Source organism: Alexandromys fortis, unplaced genomic scaffold (genome assembly GCF_014885135.2).
Source record: "Alexandromys fortis isolate MF-2015 unplaced genomic scaffold, M_Fortis_MF-2015_v1.1 scaffold_209, whole genome shotgun sequence".
Taxonomy (NCBI): Eukaryota; Metazoa; Chordata; class Mammalia; order Rodentia; family Cricetidae; genus Alexandromys; species Alexandromys fortis.
Window position 1 is genome coordinate 1,520,197 of NW_026068090.1, and position 21,320 is coordinate 1,541,516.

A 21,320-nucleotide genomic window follows, 5' to 3' on the forward strand; every position below is an offset into this window, starting at 1 on the left:
CATATCTAAAAGGCTGTAAATGCTATAGAAATAGTTGCTATATTGTATACATGCTTAGGGTAAAATAGAGAACAGCCTCTATTTTAGTACAGATGTAATTTTTAAAAACCTAAAACTTTCAAATTTGTGTTGGTTGAACCCATGCATGTAAAAGCCAGGAATATGAATGAACAATGGTATATATGCAAATGTTACAGAGAATGACTATAGAGACTCTGAAGGGATTGTGTAGATTGTCCAGTGACAAGTAACATTGGAGTGAAAACATTACAAAATGAGCCCTTCTAACTGAGTATGGGCTTGAGTGAGAGAAGGCAGGGAAATAAGAGAAGGGAGGGAGTAGTTTAGTGGCTCAGAGTGTCCCTGGCAGTATCCGTTCCCAGGAGGAGCATGTATACGTAGGCTCTAGTTACCCAACAACTAAATATCTCTCTGTACCCACCAATCCCCCTCTCTCAGGCTGGGTCTGATTATGTAGTCCTGGATGGCCTGAAACTACGCATCCAGGCTAAAGGTTGGCCTTGAACTCAGGAGATCCATCTGCATCTGCCACCTGAGTGCTGGGGTCAAAGATGCGCGCCTCCACGCCCTGCAACTCTCTTTTAAATGTGTCACCACATTCTGGGATTCTTTGCTTTGTTCCTTCCAATCCTATATTCTATATAACAGAATGAGACAGGAGGAAGAATCATCTCTCTAAAACAAATAGATTATGTAGTTTAACAACACTTACTTTCCACGAGACACTTTTTAGCTACACTGTTAATGTTATCACAGTCTTCACATTCCACAGATGACTAATGCTTTTGTTGGCATCTAAACGAAGAAAATATCTGGTGGCCAGAATGTGTATATCAGCCTCGTGTTCCTCAGTCAGCTAGCTGACAGTTTGGAGGGGTACAAGATTCTCTAAATCATTCAGGGTTACTTAAGAAAAAGGTTAAATAAGTACTGGGGCCTCATTAAGCTATTCTATGACTTAAGGTTTCCTTTAGTAATGTAACTGATAGAGCGTCCATAAAATATAACCTCCAAGCTGAAGGAGGGGCTACACAGCCAGAGGGTAGGAAAAGCGGCATAAGATTGCAAAATACTGCTTCTTGATGAGCTGATGTCTAAAAGCCCCTATGTGCATCCCATTTATGTTCTTCCTTCAGATTCATGAGCACACCTTCAATTTAGTTCTTATTCAAGTCCATCAAGGGCTACTTCTGATGACATTTCTTTATGGGTAAACTCTTCCTGAGCTGGTACTGAAGTTTTTCTGATAGTTTGTCACAGAATCAAAAATTCTGGCGTTAGAGGAGATCGTAAGAGTTGGTTAACATAATATCCCTAAGAAATCCAGAAAGGAGTGACTTTTCACATGGTGTGCTGATGAATTCGATAGAAATGACCTGAAGTTTGCCACACAGAGACCTCGTCACATACTGTCATATACCACAAAGATCTACAAAGGGCTGCTGGTTCTCCCAGCTAACCACTGAAGAAAGACCAAGTCCCGTTCTCCTCTAACATGTCTAGGAAGGAAGCAAGAGTTGAGGTTATGTCCTCAAAAGGTGCTGGCTCAAGCATAGTCATTTTGACTGATGTGGAAGCAGGGCCACTACAGAGTACAAGGAAGCTGGTGGCTGAAACCTGCTATCACATAAACTGTGGAGCAGAACAACCGGAGCGAGATGAGAAATGTAAAGATGTAATCAGAAGATGCTCCACGACATGGAGAAACTCTGACCTAATGACAACGGGACACGCTCTTCTAACCCCACAGTGTATGTGTTTCAACCCCACAGGCCAGACTGCCATTAGTAATGAAATGAAATAAAAATAAACTTTCAATAGACTATTTTTTCTTATATTGTAAACCCCTATACAGTCTTTTTAAAATAAATAAATGTATTCCCATAGAAGGTTGGAGTGCTATGTGAAGAATGTGACAGAACTTCCAGGAATGCTTTTTTAAACTGGCCAGTTTATGTAACAAGGACACAAATATCAGAGCACCATGAACAAAGTCGGCTCTTTATTACCACTACTGCGTCCTTCCACTCATCACTCAGCTCTTCCTTCAACAGACACTAAGGATCTACTGTGTGCACGGCACTTTGCTGTGTGGAGCTAGAAGACATGGCCCTTATATTCCAGAGAGGATGACAAACAATAAAAGGAAACACAGAAGAGAAACAGACACCAGTAAATTCTCTGAAGAAACAAGCTGTGTGCTAGCTATTACCTGTCAAGCCCTTCCTGCACTGGGTTCTTGTTCTGCCCTGGTAACTGAATTCCCCTTTAGACAGAACCTGTTAGCCTTGCATGTGTCTTTTTTCTTTTAAAATTCATTTATTTTTATTTTATGTGCATTGGTATTTTGCCTGCATGTATGTCTGTGTGAGGGTGGCAGATCTTGGAGTTATAGACAGGTGTAAGCTGCCATGTGGGAACTGGGAATTGAACCTGAGTCCTCTGGAAGATCAGTCAGTGTTCTCAACCTCTGAGCCATCTCTTCAGCCTGTGCCTTATATGTTTTATCTGTGAGTATATGTGTGTGTCCATGTGCATGTGGAGGCCAAAGGTCAGCCTTGGATATTATTTCTTAGGAACCACCCAACATGTTTTTTGAGACCGGGTCTCTTGTTGGCCAGGAACTTGACAATTAGGCTAGCTTTACTGGCTGGCTAGACAGCCCTAGGATCTGCAGGTTTCTACCCTCCCAGGACAGGAATCCCAACATGTGCCACCAAGTCTGGCGATGTTATATATAGGTTCTGGAGCTTGAATTCATGTCCTTGTGCTTGTATGATAAGCACTTTACTGACAGACACTTCTCCACCTCTGAGCCAACATTTCAAAAGATACTTTGAAACTCTCTAAATGTTCATGTGCATTTCATTAGATCTCTGAGAATTTCAGAAACACTAGGTTTTCTCATCTATTACTTTCAGCTAAAGTGCTATTTACCTTATATGTAGAATAATGGTTTGGGGTATAGACACCAATAGTCCAATTATTGGCAAAGTATTCTTTACTGTATTAAAAACCAAAAGAAAACACGAACACTTGTTTTATTCTCCCTCTCCTCTTTCTGATATTAAGTTTAAATGAAGTGACAAAAATTACCTTCCACTATTTTTATTTTAAATTTTCACCAAGTTTGGCTACAGAGCAAGTAACAGTCATTCATGAAACCCAAGAAAAGAAACCATACCGAGTGTAGCGTGCCATTGCTGGTCATAGCTGGAGGGCGAGCCCACCGCTCATTTTCCAGTTCCTCCATCACTTGGTTCATGGCACTCTTTAGCCACGTGTCCACAGAAACCCCAATCTGCTTTAGTAGGTCTAGCCGGGCTTCAGCTTTCAACTTAATTATCTAAAAACAAAACAAAACAAGTAAGGTTGGAGATTAAGGCAATTTCCCTTCACACCGATTAAATTATTTCCAACTTTTTAACAACTTGACATTTATCAGCAATTGTTAGATATTAATTTTTCATCTACAGAAAAGAGAAAGAACATGAACACAACAATAGGAATTGGGCCTTTTTGATAATGGCAAACGGCATACTTGTATCTGTTTGAGTGTGATGGAGGAAGGTCATTGGTTAATTATAATAAACCAACTGCTTGGCCTCATAGCTTAGAACATAGATGGGAGGAGTAAACAGAATAGAATTCTGGGCAGAAGAGGAAGTGAGGTCAGACTCTGCTCTGCTCCTGGAGAGACCCGACAGCTCTGCTCTCTGGAGCAGAGACGCCATGCTCTGCTCTCCTGATAGCTCTGCTCTCTGAGGCACACGCCATGAAGCTCCAACCCAAGATGGACATAGGCTAGAATCTTCCCGGTAAGCGCACCTTGGGGTGCTTACACACATTATTAGAAATGGGTTAGAACAATATGTAAGAGCTAGACAATAAGAAGCTAGAGTTCATGGGCCAAGCAGTTCTTAAATGAATACAGTTTGTGTGTTGTTATTTCGGGCATAAGCTAGCCAAGTGGCCGGGGTGTTGGGGACGCAGCCCCACCGCTCCTATTTCAACATGAGTGACTGATTAGGGGTTGTTGGAGACTGAACTCAGGTCTGTGAGCATGTGATGCACATGTTTTATCACTCGGTCATACCTGTCGCACTTCTCATTGCAACACCCACAGTACCGATGACACATAAAACAGAACCTGACTAGGAAGAAATGAGAATGTCCCAAAATCTTCCTTTTGCTGTTAGGAAGAATGGGGCTTAGAACATCTTAAAATCCAGCATCTTTAGTGGCCTTCTAAATGAACCCTAATCATGTTATCCCTTGTTCTAAAGTGCTGTGAGACTCTGGACTAGGCCTACGTTTTATTCTTAAGGAAAAAACCCCACATTTATTTATTTAGTATATACGTGTGTCCAAGTATATGTATATATACCACATGAGAGCAGGAGCCTGAAGAAGGTAGAAGAAAGCATCGGATCTCCTGGAACTAGGTACACAGGGTTGTGAGACAACGTGTGGGTGCTGAGATTGAACCTGGGTCTTCTGCAAGCAAAGTAAATACTTTCAGTCACTGAGCCATCTCTCCAGCTCCAACTCTGGACTGCTGAGCAATAATCTGGAATAAGATAGCTTTCACATTTTGAAATATCCTTTTCTGTCTTCCCATGACCTCTGTGGCCCCACATCACTACATACTCGGCCAGTACATCACATTACCCCTTCCTGGTCAATAACAGTTCTTTGCACGTAATAGTTCATGCTTCATGATGACTGCCTACCTTTTGAGGGTCAGTTAAAACATCCTTTTTATGAAAGTTTTTCTAATGATTCTCACTTCATGGGCATCCATTATAGCCTTCCCTCTGTTCCTATAGCACGCTATGCAGATCAGTCATAATGTGAAAAGCAGTAAACACCTAGCTGTTGACTTCTCTGACATAACTGAGCTAAAGCACTGGAACACAGATATTCAAAGCTAGTCTTCTAACATGTTTAGTAATCTTTTTTTTAATACTTATTTATTATGTGTACAATATTCTGTCTGTGTGTATGCTTGCAGGCCAGAAGAGGGCACCAGACCTCATTACAGATGGTTGTGAGCCACCATATGGTTGCTGGGAATTGAACTCAGGACATTTGGAAGAGCAGGCAATGCTCTTAACCTCTGAGCCATCTCTCCAGCCCTAGTAATCTTTTTAAAATGAATTCCTACATAAAAGCACTTCTACTGCTCTTCCAAGAAGATATTTTTACCTTGAACTTTAGTTGAAATTAATTGAGAGACTGCTATTCAATGACATGGACATAAAGTATTTTCTTTTAAATAATAATGTTTAATCACATCAACATTTTCCAGCAAAGCTTGTTTTTCACTTGGCTGCCACTGTGGATTGTTAATGAGCAGCACTTTTGATTTTAAACAGTCATGAAGCTGCAGAAACACTGGGATCCCATGGATCCCTCCTTGCTCTCTTTAACAGCCACAGCATCTTTCTCACTATTATTATAGCACACATGTACTATTTTAAATGAGCAGTTTAGTGAGTATTAAATATACTAACTGTTGTGCAATGATTACACCATCTACTTTCAGGTTGCTTTCATCATATTTTCATCATGTACAACTAAAACCAGGGACTGGAGAGATGGCTCAGTGGTTAAGAGCACTGGCTGTTTTTCCAGAGGTGCTGAGTTCAATTCCCAGCTCACAACCTCCTTTAATGGGAGTCAATACTCTCTTCTAGTTTTGTTGATGTACACGTAGATAAAACAAACTCATGTACATAATTAAATCTTTAAAAATATTTTTAAAAATCCTAAAATTCTATGCAATAAATAACAATTTTCCATTCCCCTTCCAAAGTCCTGGTAACTATAATTTGACTTTCTGTCTCTATGAATTCACCTGTTTTAGGTGCATCCGTACAGTATTTGTGTGTGTGATTGTCATTCTCTGGCTATTATTTGTACGGAATATCTTTATCCATCTATTTATTTTTAGTCTATTTCTATCTTCGGACTTAAAGTGTGTTTCCAATTCCACAGCATATGGTTGAATCATATTTTCAAAAGATTATATTTATTCTAATTTTATGTGTATAAATGTTTTGCCTCTATGTATGTATGTGCACCATATGTGTGCCTAGTACTCACGGAGGTTGGAAGAGGACACTAGATCCCTGGATCTGGAGTTACAGAGAGTTGTAACCTATCACGGGGGTGCTGTGAACCTACTCCAGGTCTTCTGCAAAAGCAAAAAGTATTCTTGATTCTAGTCCCTGTATCACTTTTTAAAATATCTATTCTGCTGATTTGTTTTCTGTAGAGAATTTATACACTGACATTTAAAGTCATTAGTAATACAGAAAGACTACAGTGTCAACTTGCTATTTGTTTTGTATATGCTAATAGCTTTTCATTTTTCCCTTCCTGAAGTGCTGCTTTCTTTTGAGTTTAGTTTTTTTTTTAGATTTATTTATTATGTACATAGTGTTCTACTTGCATGTATGTCTGCACATCAGAAGAGGGCACCAGATCTCATTATAGATGGTTGTGAGCCACCATATGGTTGCTGGGAATTGAACTCAGGACTTAACCTCTGAGCCATCTTTCCAGCCCAATGTTAGTTGTTTTTTTTTAAAGGTTTATTTACTATATAATTCTGTGTGGGAGAGAGTATGCGTGTGTATCTTTGTGAGTTTATATGCAGACCAGAGGAGGGTAACAGATTTCCTAGAACTAGAGCTATAGGTGACTGTGAGCCCCCATGTGGGTGGTGGGAGCCAAATTTAGTTCCCTGCAAAAGCAGTGAGCACCCTTAACTGCCTGAGTCATCCCTCTCCAGCCCTAAGTTGGTTTCCATTTTTGTAGTGAGATATTTTAATTCCTTTCTCATTTCCTTTTACAAGTATCTGTATATAATGTACATTTAATGTATATATTTATAGGAAATCACAAATAATATCTTAATGCTATAATCTGCAATAATGTATATCAGATAATTAATGTGTGTTTATGTGTATGCATGTGCATGTGGGTATCAAAAGGCATTTCAAAAACTTCAAATACTAAAAACCAGGGCAAAATATGATTACTAATGTTTTATTCAAACAATTGCCTCATTCTGTTTTTGTTTTTTTTTTTGAGACAGGGTTTCTCTGTGTAGCTCTGGCTGTCCTGGAACTAGCTCTGTAGACCAGCCTGGAACTCACAGAGATCTGCTTGCCTCCGCCTCTCCAGTACTGAGATTAGAGCCACCTCGTCCGGCTCATTATAATTTCTAATTAGAGGCTGATGAGAGTACAACGGCTAATGTAAATATTCTTGTGAGAACTGTAGAAATCATGACAATGTAGTAATGGTTTCTTGTGAGATGATAATCTTTTTTTTTTTTTGGTGGTACACATGCCTTTAATCTCAGCATTTAAGAGAAAGAGTCAGAAAGATCTCTGTGAGTTCAAAGTCAGGTTGGTATCTACAGTGAGTTCCAGACCATCCTGGGGCACAAAGTAAGATCCTCTCACACAATAAATGAAATAAAATAAAATATACTAGCATAAAGCATGCCTAAAATTAGTGTTCAAGTATTCCAAAAGTCTCATTTTTTCTTCCTTTCAATGTTGTTGCTCCTGTAAACATGTGTCAAATATAACAATTTTGTAATAATAAATGCTTATTCCATGGAAAACACCACGATGGGGACATTTTAACTTATGATAGAAGAATATTTTGTATTCAAATGGATACTCTTTAAATTGAACTGTATAGCTTTTTCTTTTAAAATAAGTATGTCATGATTAATGTTTGTATAACATTTATATTTTCTAATGCAAAACAGCACAAAGTCACTGAATAAAATTTGAAACACACAAAGTATACAAAGAGATCAAATTTGTTTTGAGATATCAACTTAGTTACCCACCACCACCTTTATGTGTGTGTGTGTACAAGCGCACGCGTGTGTGATGGTGATGGTGGTGGATGATAATCTTTTTATAAGCATCTGGCACATAGGAAAGCACTCATTAAATAGCTGAATTAAGTATGACTTTGCCTAAGATTAACAGCCACTACACAGTCCTCAGTCTCTGTATACTGGAAAGGTTTTTTCATCTATCACAGAGCACCACAACAGCTCTTATTCTTTTTTTTATTATTTATTCATTTATTAAAGATTTCTGTCTCTTCCCCACCACCGCCTCCCATTTCCCTCCCCCTCCCCCAATCAAGTCCCCCTTCCTCATTAGCCCAAAGAGCAATCAGGGTTCACTGCCCTGTGGGAAGTCCAAGGACCACCCACCTCCATCCAGGTCTAGTAAGGGGAGCATCCAAACTGCCTAGGCTCCCACAAAGCCAGTACGTGCAGTAGGATCAAAAACCCATTGCCATTATTCTTGAGGTCTCAGTAGCCCTCATTGTCCACTATGTTCAGCGAGACCGGTTTTATCCCGGGCTTTTTTCAGACCCAGGCCAGCTGGCCTCGGTGAGAACAGCTCTTATTCTAATTAGCAAAAAAAAAAAAAAAAAAAAAAAAAAAGGAATGGAGCCATAAAGAGAAGAGATTAGACAAAGCAGATTAATTAACATGGAAGGGAATCATTTATGTTGGTAGGAATTACTAAGAAAGTATGAAGGATATGATAAAATTTTAATTAGTGTTTTTCTCTTTTGGAGAATTATTTATAATCAAGTAAACACCAAAAAAAATACAAATAACAATACAAGCTAGAAAAAGGAAAAACAAGAGATTTGGTTAGTTTCTCTGAAGAGTTCAGTGATCTAGTCTATCCAAAAACTTCAATATGGGGCTAGAGAGACAGCTCAGCCATTAAGAGCACTGACTGAGTTCAATTCCCAGCAACCACATGGTGGCTCACAACTATCTATAATGAGATCTGGCACCCTCTTCTGGCCTGGAGTCATACATGCAGATAGGGCACTGTATATATAATAAATGAATATTAAAAAAAAAAAAGAATCTCGACCAGATGTTGGGAAACCTTGGTTAAAAAGATGGTCTCCTTTAAAAAGAACAGTCTTAATCCTAGAACAACATGGTTATTAAGGCTTATGCAGTGTTATTCTTAAAAAAAATTTCAATATGTCAATCCTTCAACTGTTGACCTAATAAAATATGTCCTCACATCTGCTAACTAATCTTAGCATGGCTTTTTGATTATCCAGTAAGTGGAAACCAAGTGGGAGCTCATCTGAAGACAATTTCACAAACATTGAAAACTAAGATAATGGATCCGATATCACCTATATATTCTTAGTAAGAAACTTACCTTTGAGATTGAAGACAATCTCTTGTGGAACTCTCACTTCGAAATTTTAGTTTTAAACTACAAACAGTAAGTGTGGCGTACTGAAAGGGAGAGCAGGTCTAACCCACACGACAACTGTGTGACCTATTAGTGCTACACTAAGGTGCAGTGGAGAAGTTTGGTGGAGTGAAGGTTACAAAGTGACACCATGGTGGAGTCTGGAAATGGAAAATATAAAGATATTCCTTCACGAATTCTTTGAGTCTTGTCTCAAAATCGTCATTCCTGTTTCACTAAGTTTTCATCTACAGTGGATAAGTAACAAGGACAACTCTTTCACCAAAAGCCAGAGTTTACCACTCAGCAACTGCCTGCCAACACCTCAGTGTAGTAGTTTCCTTGTGACCCTTGGTTTAGAGAGGAAAAAAGCACACACTGCCCTCCTCTCTGGGGGAGTCTGAGGTTCAGACTGTGCCAGGAATAGTGCAGAGGAGGGTACAAGAACAAGTGGCAAGTCTGTTCTGACTCGGATCACCTCCCCGGGACAGTGCTCAAAACATGCTCACATTCCATGTGCTTACTTACATTGCCTCTCCCATCACCCAACTTCTGAAGCACTTTCTCAAAACGTTGAAAGTCATTAGTTTAGACGAACTCTCAAATAGTACAAGAATTCCTCCTTATTTGGATGCCCTAATAGAAGCTGGTCCAGAATCCATGTTACATTATGCATATGTGTTTGTGTGTGTGTGCCTTCATTATATGGGATATACCCAGGGAGGCCAGAGGGCAATGTATCTTCCTTGATTTATCCCCACATTGTTGTTGTTACTATTTTAAGGCAAGATCTCACTCTGTAGCCCTAACTGATCTGGAACTCAGTATGGAACCAGGCTGGCCTTGAACTTAAAAGAGATATGCCTTCCTCTGCCTCTTGAGTACTGATTAAAGGCAAGCACCACCACACACATAACACATTGTTATTAGCATTACTTTTTTGAGAAAAGGCCTCTCACTGAATCTAGAAGCTCATGGACCTGGTCAGATCTTGTGGTGTTACATAGTGCTCAGGTTCTTACGCTTGCATGGCAAGCACTTTACTAACTGAGCCATCTCTCCAGTCCTCACCTAGAATCTTTTCTCATGCTCATAATGGATATTATATTCCCTGAGATATATATTTGGCCACCAAAAAGAAAACATTTCCTAATCTCACACTCGAGTCTGCTTGCTACCTGTCTTCATCTTTTGGTTCACAGTGGGTGGTGGGTGTGCATGACATACTGTGACGCCATACAGCACTGCACTCCTCAACTTCATCCCGCGTCTATGCTGACAGTTCCATAGCTTTATGTCGCCTCAACAAGAACATAACCTGGTTGGTTTTTTGTTTTTTTTATTCTTTCTTCATTTGTTTTCAACATGGCTCTAATCACAATTAGTTTATCTCCTTTCTAAAACCACATTTTCTTCCTGATGTTCTGACTCTGATCGTACCCAACTGCAAAGTCTACCCTATGTAGACAGCCACGTCATCACTTCTCATGTCAACTTCCCCTTCTAGGCAAGCAGAGTAGCATCATGGGAACTTTTCTGTTTTTGTTGGTGAGGTTTCATAGCTATACAACCCTAAAAAGGTCTTATGACTCCACAAGAGATTAAAATCCACAATTATGTGTTTGTTCACTCCCTTCCTTTGTAGCCCTATCTTTGCTCACTTCCCTGGATTAGGGAACCTGTGATATGAAGACAGTCTTTTTTTTTTTAATATTTATTTATTGATTATGTATACAGCATTCTGTCCGCGTGCATGTCTGCAGGCCAGAAGAGAGCACCAGACCGCACCACAGACGGTTGTGAGCCACCATGTGGTTGCTGGGAATTGAACTCAGGACCTTTGGAAGAGCAGGCAATGCTCTTAACCACTGAGCCATCTCTCCAGCCCCATGAAGACAGTCTTAACATCTGAACATACATATGTCAGTTTTCCTACCATTAATTTGACTGAGTGACTTAACACTTTGTGAAAATTCTAAAAATTAACAACTGCATTGTGACATTCCTTTTGCTGTTTTTTAATGTTTCATGACTGTGGGTTCTTCACAGTAGGTTCAGAGTCTTTGTTTAAGTGTTTCAGGTACACAAAAATACTACTGTGGACACAGAGATGGTTGATTGTCTAACTTAAAACACCCGTGCTCCTATATCCACCCTTCCTTTATCCCAACCATCCCATTCCCACAAGCTCCCTCCATCCTCCTCTTCTCACTTTTCTCACCCCATTTCCCCTTACCCTCATCCCACCTCACCCCCAAGTTCCCAGTTTTTGCCTGGCAAGAGCCATTTTAGGGTTGGCAAGAGACTTGACTCTAGAGGGGCTCCCAGGTGTTCAGGGAGATGTCCCCAGCTAGTACCTTGGGCAACTGAGGAGAAGGAACCTGAAATGACCCTATCCTATAGCCATACTGATGAATATCTTGCATATCACCTTAGAACCTTCATCTGGTGATGGATGGAGATAGAGACAGAGACCCACATTGGAGCACTGGACTGAGCTCCCAAGGTCCAAATGAGGAGCAGAAGGAGGGAGAATATGAGCAAGGATGTCAGGACCGCGAGGGGTGCATCTACCCACTGTGACAGTGGGGTGATCTATTGGGAGCTCATCAAGGCCAGCTGGACTGGGACTGAATAAGCATGGGAGGAAACCGGACTCTCTGAACATGGTGGACAATGAAGGCTGATGAGAAGCCAAGGACAATGGCACTAGGTTTCGATTCTACTGCATGAACTGGCCTAGCTTGTGGGAGCCTAGCCTGTTTGGATGCTCACCTTCCTGGACCTGGATGGAGGGGGGGGGAGGGGGGGAGGGACCTTGGACTTCCCACAGGGCAGGGAATCTGGACTGCTCTTCAGAGCCGAGAGGGAGGAGGAATGGAGTGGGGGGAGGGGGAGAGGAGAAGGGGAAGGGGAGAGGAGTGAGAGGAGGGAGAGTGAGGAGGTGGAAATTTTTTCAAAAAAAAAACAAAAACAAACAAACAAACAACAACAAAAAAAAACCAAAAACCCACCCGTGTACAAACTCAGTTTCAAGGTGCATGCTGTGACCGTGACACTGCCTGGATCAAGTGACATCTGTTACTGGCCGCTGTCCTTACCTCTGCTTTGCGGATATTTTCTCTAGCTTCGTCTATTTTCTGTTCCAGCTCTGCTCGACTCTGCTCTGGTACGGCAACTCCATGACACTCCAGGTCATTTAAAACCTATCGAAGAAAATAAAGATGACTGTTTCTGTTCTTGTGCTTCTTCCTTGAGTATTTAGGTAATTTCAAAGGGTTCAGTGGCTAAAGCCAAGACTCATTCTTAAACTTTTTTTTTTTTCGAGGCAGGGTTTTTCTGTAGCTTGGAGCCTGTCCTGAAACAATGACGCACAAAGTCCACACGTGAATCTATCACATACTCTCTGCACCAAAATATTACCCCATTCATTTGTATTTTTCCAAACCACTTATTTATTTTTGGAGACAGGGTTTCTCTGTGGCTTTGGAGCCTGTCCTGGCACTCTTGTAGACCAGGCTGGTCTCGAACTCACAGAGATCCGCCTGCCTCTCCAAACCATTTTTATGAAAATCTTGTTTGTGGGAATAAAAAAATAATACAGCATTCCCTCAGTGTCTGTAGCAAACCTTGCCATGTTTGCAGACTGAGCTCACCTCAATAGTACTACAGTTTAACAGTACCGCACTTCCTCAGAGCACTCTCAGCACTGCAAACGGAACTGAACACACTGGAGTACTGACTTGAGGTGGAAACCTAAATGTGGGATTGGCATGTGCTGCTTGCTCACTCACTGTTTTCCTGAACTGGTGATCATAGTAAGCAGGTGCTCCACTAGTCAGCTTATCCTGCACCTCTATATTGTAATATTAATATACACTGTCAAATTTTCCCTGAAAGGTTGTACCTACCCCTCCCTATATCCTAACCACAGGGATACTGCCAAACTTATGCTGACACAGAATTTTGAAAAATTGATTTCAATTTTATGGCTCTACAGAAAGTCTAGTTTCATGTGTTGCTGCTCATCTTTTTTTTTTTTTTTTTTTGGTTTTTTGAAACACGGTTTCTCTGTAGCTTTGGAGCCTATCCTGGCACTAGCTCTTGTAGAGCAGGCTGGCCTTGAATTCACAGAGATCCGTCACCTCTGCCTGCTGGGATTAAAGGCGTGTGCCACCACCGCCTGGCTGTGTCCGTCTTATTTCTATTTTACTGCATATGCATAAGTGTGTTCAGGCCAGAGAAAGATGCTAGTTCAAGACCAGGAAAGCCAGGGCTGTGTAGAGAGGAGACCCTGTCTCCACAAAAAAAAAAAAAAAAAAAAAAAAAAAAAAAAAAAAAAAAAAAAAAAAAAAAAAAAAAAAAAGAGAGAGAGAGAGAGAGAGAGAGAGAGAGAGAAAGCTTTTTCAAGGTAGGCAAGAGTTAAGAGCATTACGCTGACTGTTGAGAAAATACAGGGAAAACATATACAGGATTTTTCACGTTGATAAAATTAAATTCCTTGGAGCTGGAGAGATAGCTCAATGGTTAAGAGCATGGACTGCTCTTTCAGAGAACCTAGGTTCAAGTTCCAGCACATATACGGCAGCTCACAGCTGTCTACACTCTAGTTTCAGTGGATCTGATGCCCAGTGCCCTCTGCTGACCTCCATGGGTGTCACACACACACACAGTGCACAGGCAAACACAAATAAAAATAAAATTCAACTCCTTATATCTATCTGAAATCTGATTTCAGCTGCACAGCCAGGGCGCGCTATCACATACTCACCCGCTGCTGTTGAACAATGTTCTTGTGCTCACGCGCTACACGTGTGGCCCATTTCCGAGCCTCCTTATTTAGACTGTGCTCCTCTGTGGTTCCAGTCTCTGATTCTAATTGTCGGCTCTACAAGAGAGAACAGAGAGAAGTACTGTTATCTCCACTGCAAAGTCCACCAATCTGTAGTCCGATCAGAGGGTCTCTTCTTAATCTGCACTGACAATGTAAGGCACACCCTACTACTGTGGGAAGCAAGGTCTCAAGTCAAACAAAGTCCGTGTGAAGCAGCTACAGAGATTAGTAGTCTTGGAGGCCACTGGAGATGAACCCCTCCCTCTTTAAACACGTGACTAGCAACACTGAAGATTCCAGAAACTATCACCTGCACTCTGAAAGCCGGTCTTTCATTGTTGGGACACCGCGCCTTCATATACCTAAGAAGATATCTATTTACTTAACAGGAGGACTTTCCACAAATTCCCTTACGACTGTCTTCCTCATTTATGAGAAACTGCTAAATGCAACAAAATGTCCACCAGAGGAAAGAGCCATCCCTCCTGATAAGAATTCTCAGCTAGGTGGTGGTGACACACATCTTTCATCCCAGCTCTCAGGAGGCAGAGGCAGGTGGATCTGACTTCAAGGCCAGCCTGGTCTACAGAGTAAGTTCCAGAACAGCCAGGGCCACACAGAAGAATCCTGCCTCAAAAAACAAAACAAACAAAAAATAATCCTCAAGTAATGCAGCACAAATAATAAAGTAATGCAGCACAAATAATAAAAACCCAGAGACAGAAATCAACCCCAAATCCAGAAAAGTGAAGCAGCCAAGCCACGAGAGAAGTCTACCTCTACCAAGGCTGGGTGACTGTAAACTAAACAGACTAAGCCTCTCTCTACTCCCATTTTATATTCTCTCTTGTGTTGGGACTAAAGGCATGTGACTCCCCAGAACTAGGATTAAAGGTGTGAGCCATCACCTCCTAGATTTGTTCCTGCATTGATCTTGTGTAGCCCAGGGTGGCCTTGAACTCACAGAGATCCATCTGACTTTGTCTCCCAAATTCTGGAATTAAAGGTGTCACCATTGCCTGCCCTCTAGTGGCTTTAGCTTTGCTTCTGGTCTTCAGGAAATATTTATTTATCAAAATATAAATCATATACCACTACAAAGTAGTACTGGAGAGATGGCTTAATAGCTAAGAGTACAAACTGCTCTCGAGGAGGACCAGAATTTGGAGTCCAGCACCGACACCGGGAGGCACACACTGCCTGTACCTCCAGCTCCACTGTATTCATCAACACTCTCTTCAGCCTCTTCAGCCTCATATGCACATATCCATACACACACACACAAAGATAAATTAAATTTTAAAAATTTCAGGTAAATTTCCCCCAAAATATATTTGCCTTTTATATACATTAGAGCAATTTTTTTTTTTTTCGAGACAGGGTTTCTCTGTAGCTTTGGAGTCTGTCCTGGCACTAGCTCTGTAGACCAGGTTGGCCTCGAACTCACAGAGATCCACCTGCCTCTGCCTCCTGAGTGCTGGGATTAAAGGTGTGCACCAAAACCACGTAGCCAATTTTTAAAAAAATTACCAAAGCTCTTATTTTTCTTTAAATTCTGATTTACTTATTTAAAAATTTTAAATATTTACTTTTATTATATGAATTTTTTGCCTTGAATGTATGTCTATTCTAAATGTGTATGCCTGGTCTGTGTGGAGGCTAGCCACCATGTGGGTGCTGGGAATTGAATCTGGGTCCTATGTAATAGCAGTTAATACCCTTAACTGCTGAGCTATCTCTCTGGCCCCCCATATTAGGGCAATTTTTACTAATTATTAAGTAGATGCATAAAATGTCTCACCTAAATAAAATTTAAGTATGCAAAAATTCTATAATAAGATGTATTTACTTAATGTAACTACTAACCTGTGGAAGATAAAAATAAAAACCAAAAACACTGGCTAGAATTAGAGTAAAATATGATACAACAGATATTTAATGTCAGATTTTGCTACCATTATATCCTAAAATCTTGTTATTCATAGTTCAAGGAAAATAAAGATGAAAGACTCTTCTCTTTCTTGTCAGGAAGTTGGAGGGAGAAACACTCCTCATTTTCTTCTGCATGTGTACATCATACTCATCTATATTTTATGGATGTTTTTCTTGTGCTTTTTCAAAGACATGCAGCAGCATTTGAAGGACAGTCATTACTAGTTCTGGTAATGGAAGGAAGACGCATTGAGATGTACTAGGGCAAATGTGCTGAAAAGAGAAAATCCTGGTTCAGAACAGACTGTTGGCTGTCAGAGACGGGTCTCCTGTGTTGTCTAGGCTGTTATTGAGCTAAGTAAACTATAGGTAGGGATCATCTTGCTTGGGTTGAATATTACTTATTCCAAACACCTTTCAGGCTTATAAAATGCTAAGGAGCAGGGCAATGAGATCTACTTTTTGGAACAGGGTAGAAGAAGTCTCAAGGGACTGATAGTTATCAGTTCCATAATGAAGGTGAGTGCCTCAGGATTTCATCATCTTGTAATCTCTTAGTATTTGTAATCTATTACTATGTGCTAGGTACCGAGTCTCAATGCTTCTTTCATACCCAGTAAGGTAATCATTTCAGGTACATAAAAACAAATGGCTGGTTTTGGAAACTAATCCCATTATGTCTCCAGTATACAACTGCTATATGCATATCTAATGCCTGAAGACTCACATGACAGTTGGATAGCTCTCTAACACAGATCCAAATAAATGGACCTATCAATTCTTCACAGAATAGGTTTTCCTGGTGTGTGTTTGGATGTGTGTGTATTAGCACACATTTCATATCCTCCCAAGTAATTATGCATTAAAAACTAATTTCAAGCGGGGCGGTGGTGGCGCACGCCTTTAATCCCAGCACTCGGGAGGCAGAGGCAGGCAGATCTCTGTGAGTTCGAGACCAGCCTGGTCTACAGAGCTAGTTCTAGGACAGGCTCCAAAACCACAGAGGAAACCCTGTCTTGAAAAACCAAAAAAAAAAAAAAAAAAAAACAAACAAACCAAAAAACCCCTCAAAAAACTAATTTCAGTAAAGAAAGGTATACTTTACTCACTTTAGAATGTTTTTGGTTTTTATTTATTGATGTGGGGTTCCCCTCCGTATGCTGTGAACATTTTATTACCATTGGTAATAAGGAAGCTTCTTTGCCTATGGCAGGCAGAACACAGCTAGGCGGGAAACTAAACTGAATGCAGGGAGAAAGAAGGTGGAGTCAGGCAGACACCATGTAGCTGCTCGAGAAGCAAGATGTGAGACAATAAACCACAAGCCTTATGACAAAATATAAAATAGAAATGGGTTAATTTAAGATGTAAGAGCTAGCAAGGATATGCCTAAGCCATTTACCAAACAGTATTGTAATTAAAATAGTGTCTGTGTGATTATTTGGGTCTGGGCAGCTGGGAAACAAAACTGCAAAATCCGTTTACAATTTATCCATCAAAAGAGGGTCTCAGTACATAGACCTGACTGACCTGAAACTTATTATGTAGACCAGGCTGGTCTTTAACTTATGGTGATCCTCCTGCCTCTGTCTTCTGTGGTTTGGGATTATTGGTGTGCATAACCCACCTAACATTAGAAGGACCTTTGATTTATATGTATCATCTAAGAAATGGTAACACGAGGATATAAAGACTACTTTAGGAATCAAAAACTGTGTATGGAAATAGAGACAAGAAAGTCTTCTTTAAGATTGACCATGAATAATAAACTATTAAGTGATGTGGGAGTGTCATATATCAATCTGTTGATTTCATTGGTTAATTAAATAAAGAAACTGCTTGCCCTGATAGGTTAAAACATAGGTGGGAGGAGTAAACAGGAGGAAGAGGAAGTGAGGTAAGACTCCTCAGACAGACTCAACAGCTCTGCTCTCTGGAGCAGAGACGCCAGGCTCCGCTCTCCCAGGCAGCTCAGACCCAGGATGGACGTAGGCTAGAATCTTCCCGGTAAGCGCACCTTGGGGTGCTTACACACATTATTAGAAATGGGCTAAATTAATATGTGAGAATTAGCCTAGAAGAGGCTAGATAGAAATGGGCCAAGCAGTCTTTAAATGAATACAGTTTGTGTGTTGTTATTTTGGGCATAAGCTAGCAGGCGGCTGGGGTGCTGGGGATGCAGCCCCGCCGCCTCCTATTTCAACAATTAAGTTACTACAGGAGACAACTTGCATTGGCCAGTACCATTTGTAATCACATGATTGTTAACACAACAACTCCCCAGTTCATGGTAATAATGAATAAAAACAAATATGGTTTTAAAAATTCATTTTAGTGGCTGGGAAGATAGCTCAGTAAAGTGCTTGTTATAAGCATTAGGAGCCAAGTTCAAACACTAGAATCAGTCATAGACACACATGTAAATGCATGCACAGATGTACTAGAAAACACATGCCTAGCTAAAAACATGAATGAATACTTCATAAAATTCAGTTTGGTAAGTTTCTTTCAGTGCAGTATTCTAAAGCATAAGTCATAATATTATATTAAAATAACTTGAAACAAGTTTCATCAGTATGATATAAAAGATATGCCAAAAAGCAAGGTTCAGTGATTAGAAAGCTGTCTAGGTAGTTCAAAACATCACTGCCCTTCCAGAAGACCCGAGTTCCATTCCCAACACCCACATGGTCTTCTTGGGCACCTACTCACACATACTCTAATTGGCAGCCTCACAAAATCAGAAATAATCTTTGGGGGAAAGAAAAGAAGCAACAGTTAACTCTAAGCCTTAATAATACTCCAATGATAAAGTTCAAGTAGACATTTTGGACTTATGTAGGAGTGCATAGTAACAGTGCAATTTGCAATAGATTATAGCTTTAAATTTTTCGCTTTTTAAAAAATGTGCATTTTTATTTTCTGTGTATGGGTGTTTGCTTGCATGCATACCTGTGCATCACGTGTGTGTGGTGCCCACAGAGGCCAGAGGAGGCACTGGGTTCTCTGAAATTGGTGTCACAGATGATTGTTAGTCATGTGGGCCCTAGGAACCAAGCCTTTGCAAGAGCAAAATGTCCTTGACTGCTGGGCCATCTCTCAAGAGCCCCTACAAGTTCTCTTTTTGGCTTTTTGCTTTGAGACAGGGTTTCTCTGGATAGTCAAGGCTGAACTCAAACTCACAATCCTATCTCAAGTGTTAGGATTCTACAAATGTGCTATCTCACCAGAAAAGGTGTTTTTTGTTTTATTTTTAATTTTTACAATAGAATATGGAATTATTCAGAAGAGTTCTACTTTATTATAGCAATAAGGATGGAAATCCAAATAATTCTAAATATATCTCATGTAAGCCTAGATTAAATGTAGTAGCTCAAAATTCTTAATTCAAATTAAAGGAACAATTATTATATCCTACATCTGCAAATTCTATAGTTCTTCATCTATTATTATCTATAAAACACCCAACAAAAGCCCAGGTTATAACATGGTATTTCCCAAATTTTCTCATCACCACAGGGCTACTTGTCATTTTAGGACAAGACCACTCTCTTTCAGACTTTGTCAGTTACAGCACTTGCTAACTGAGTGACCTGAACAAACTTCCTCAACTTTAAAGCAAAGATTTAAAATTGCATCTAGTAGAGAGCTGTCATAAAGATAACATAATAATAAATAATAATAATAGGTTAACAATAAATAAATAAGTAAATAATAATAGGTGATACAATTAGAAAAATGTCTAGCAGGAACTAAATGTTCAAAGAATGCCACACATTAATTTTTGTGATCTTCCAATTCTAGCTATGCTGCTTCTTATCCCTGCAGGATAAATTTTAGTTCTTTATCAAGATTTAATCTGTAACTATGCCCATATTCCCAAATATTGTTTATAAATGTCTGTTCACATTTAAAAGGGGATATGCTATAGAGATTTGTATTGGTATGGATCTTGGTCTATTGATACAAATTTTCTTGATTAAGGTATTATGTTTGTCTAGCTCATTTTAAAATGTAACATATAACTAAGAAATATAGGTTAATAGATAATCACCTATAATAGTCAAGCTTCTAGTCATGTTAGTTAGATTTTCTAGATATATTTCAATTAGATAGGTGTTCTTCAAACCTTTCAAAGACCTATGGAATACAGCATTTAAATGTTTTAAGAAGACTTTTCATGACAGTAAAACACATCTGCTCCTGGCAGCAATTACTTTAAGAGGAAGATGGGCATTGAAGAGGCTCCTCATGAAGTTTGTTAGCCATTTGGGCAAGGAACTGCTCTTGCCTGGACTGCCTGATGGTATGTTGGGTGAACTGGACAAGCAGGACCTGCAGAAAAATGACTGCTGAACTTGCCTAAAGATGAGATGATCCTTCAGGGTTCCTGCTTCATGAAAGAGTCTGCTAGACATTCTGCAGGACATAGAAGAAACTGACTGACAAATTGCCAATATAGGCAGAACTGTCTTTGAAAGTTCCTGCTTTATGGAAAAGTCTGCCGGATACTGTGGGCCTATAGGCTGAAGATGGATGCCTCAACAGTATAGGAGAACTTTGGGTGACTGTCTAGGTAGTGAGATGTCTCTGTCAATCCTAGAGTTTTGGAAATTGCTTACAATGCACTTCCTGTTTACTTAGGTAATATTGTATTCTTCTGGAGTCTTTGATGGAGTTGAAGAATAGATATAGTTTTCCTTAGTCATGATAAAAGATAAAATATAAATGTTATAACTGTAATTCTTGCTTGATACCTGTTTAGTTATATGTAATTTTACTATGTTACAGATATAGTTTTCTTTTTATTTAAATAGAAAAGGGGAGGTGATATGGGAGTCCCCTCTGTATGCTGTGATTACCATTAATGAATAAAAAAACTACTTTGGAACTATAACAGGGCAGAACTTAGCTAGGTGGGGAAAATGAAACTGAATGCTGGGAGAAAGGAGGCAGAGTTAAGGAGAAGCCATGGAGCCACCATCAGAGACAGACATATTGAAACCTTGCCAGTAGGCCACAAGCCTCATGGTAAAATATAAAATAATGGAGATGAATTAAATTAAGATTTAAGAGTTACAGGGCTGGAGAGATGGCTCAGTGATTAAGAACATTGCCTGCTCTTCCAAAGGTCCTGAGTTCAATTCCCAGCAACCACATGGTGGCTCACAACCATCTGTAATGAGGTCTGGTGCCTTCTTCTGGCTAGCTGTATACATAATAAATAAATAAATATTAAAAAAAAAGATTTAAGA

General features: G+C 39.9%; 1 protein-coding gene across 2 annotated transcripts in view; it reads right to left on the bottom strand.

Annotated features, from left to right (window-relative positions):
• The window catches only part of Fchsd2 (FCH and double SH3 domains 2), a 215,965-nt gene that overhangs the window by 20,974 nt on the left and 173,671 nt on the right, over nucleotides 1-21,320 (bottom strand). For both annotated transcript variants that reach the window (XM_050122646.1, XM_050122645.1), the window contains 3 exons: nucleotides 14,071-14,187; nucleotides 12,401-12,505; nucleotides 3,206-3,367 (listed from right to left, as the gene is read on the bottom strand). In XM_050122646.1, coding sequence (XP_049978603.1) covers nucleotides 3,206-3,367; nucleotides 12,401-12,505; nucleotides 14,071-14,187 — 384 coding nt within the window. The remainder of the gene's footprint in view (nucleotides 1-3,205; nucleotides 3,368-12,400; nucleotides 12,506-14,070; nucleotides 14,188-21,320) is intronic.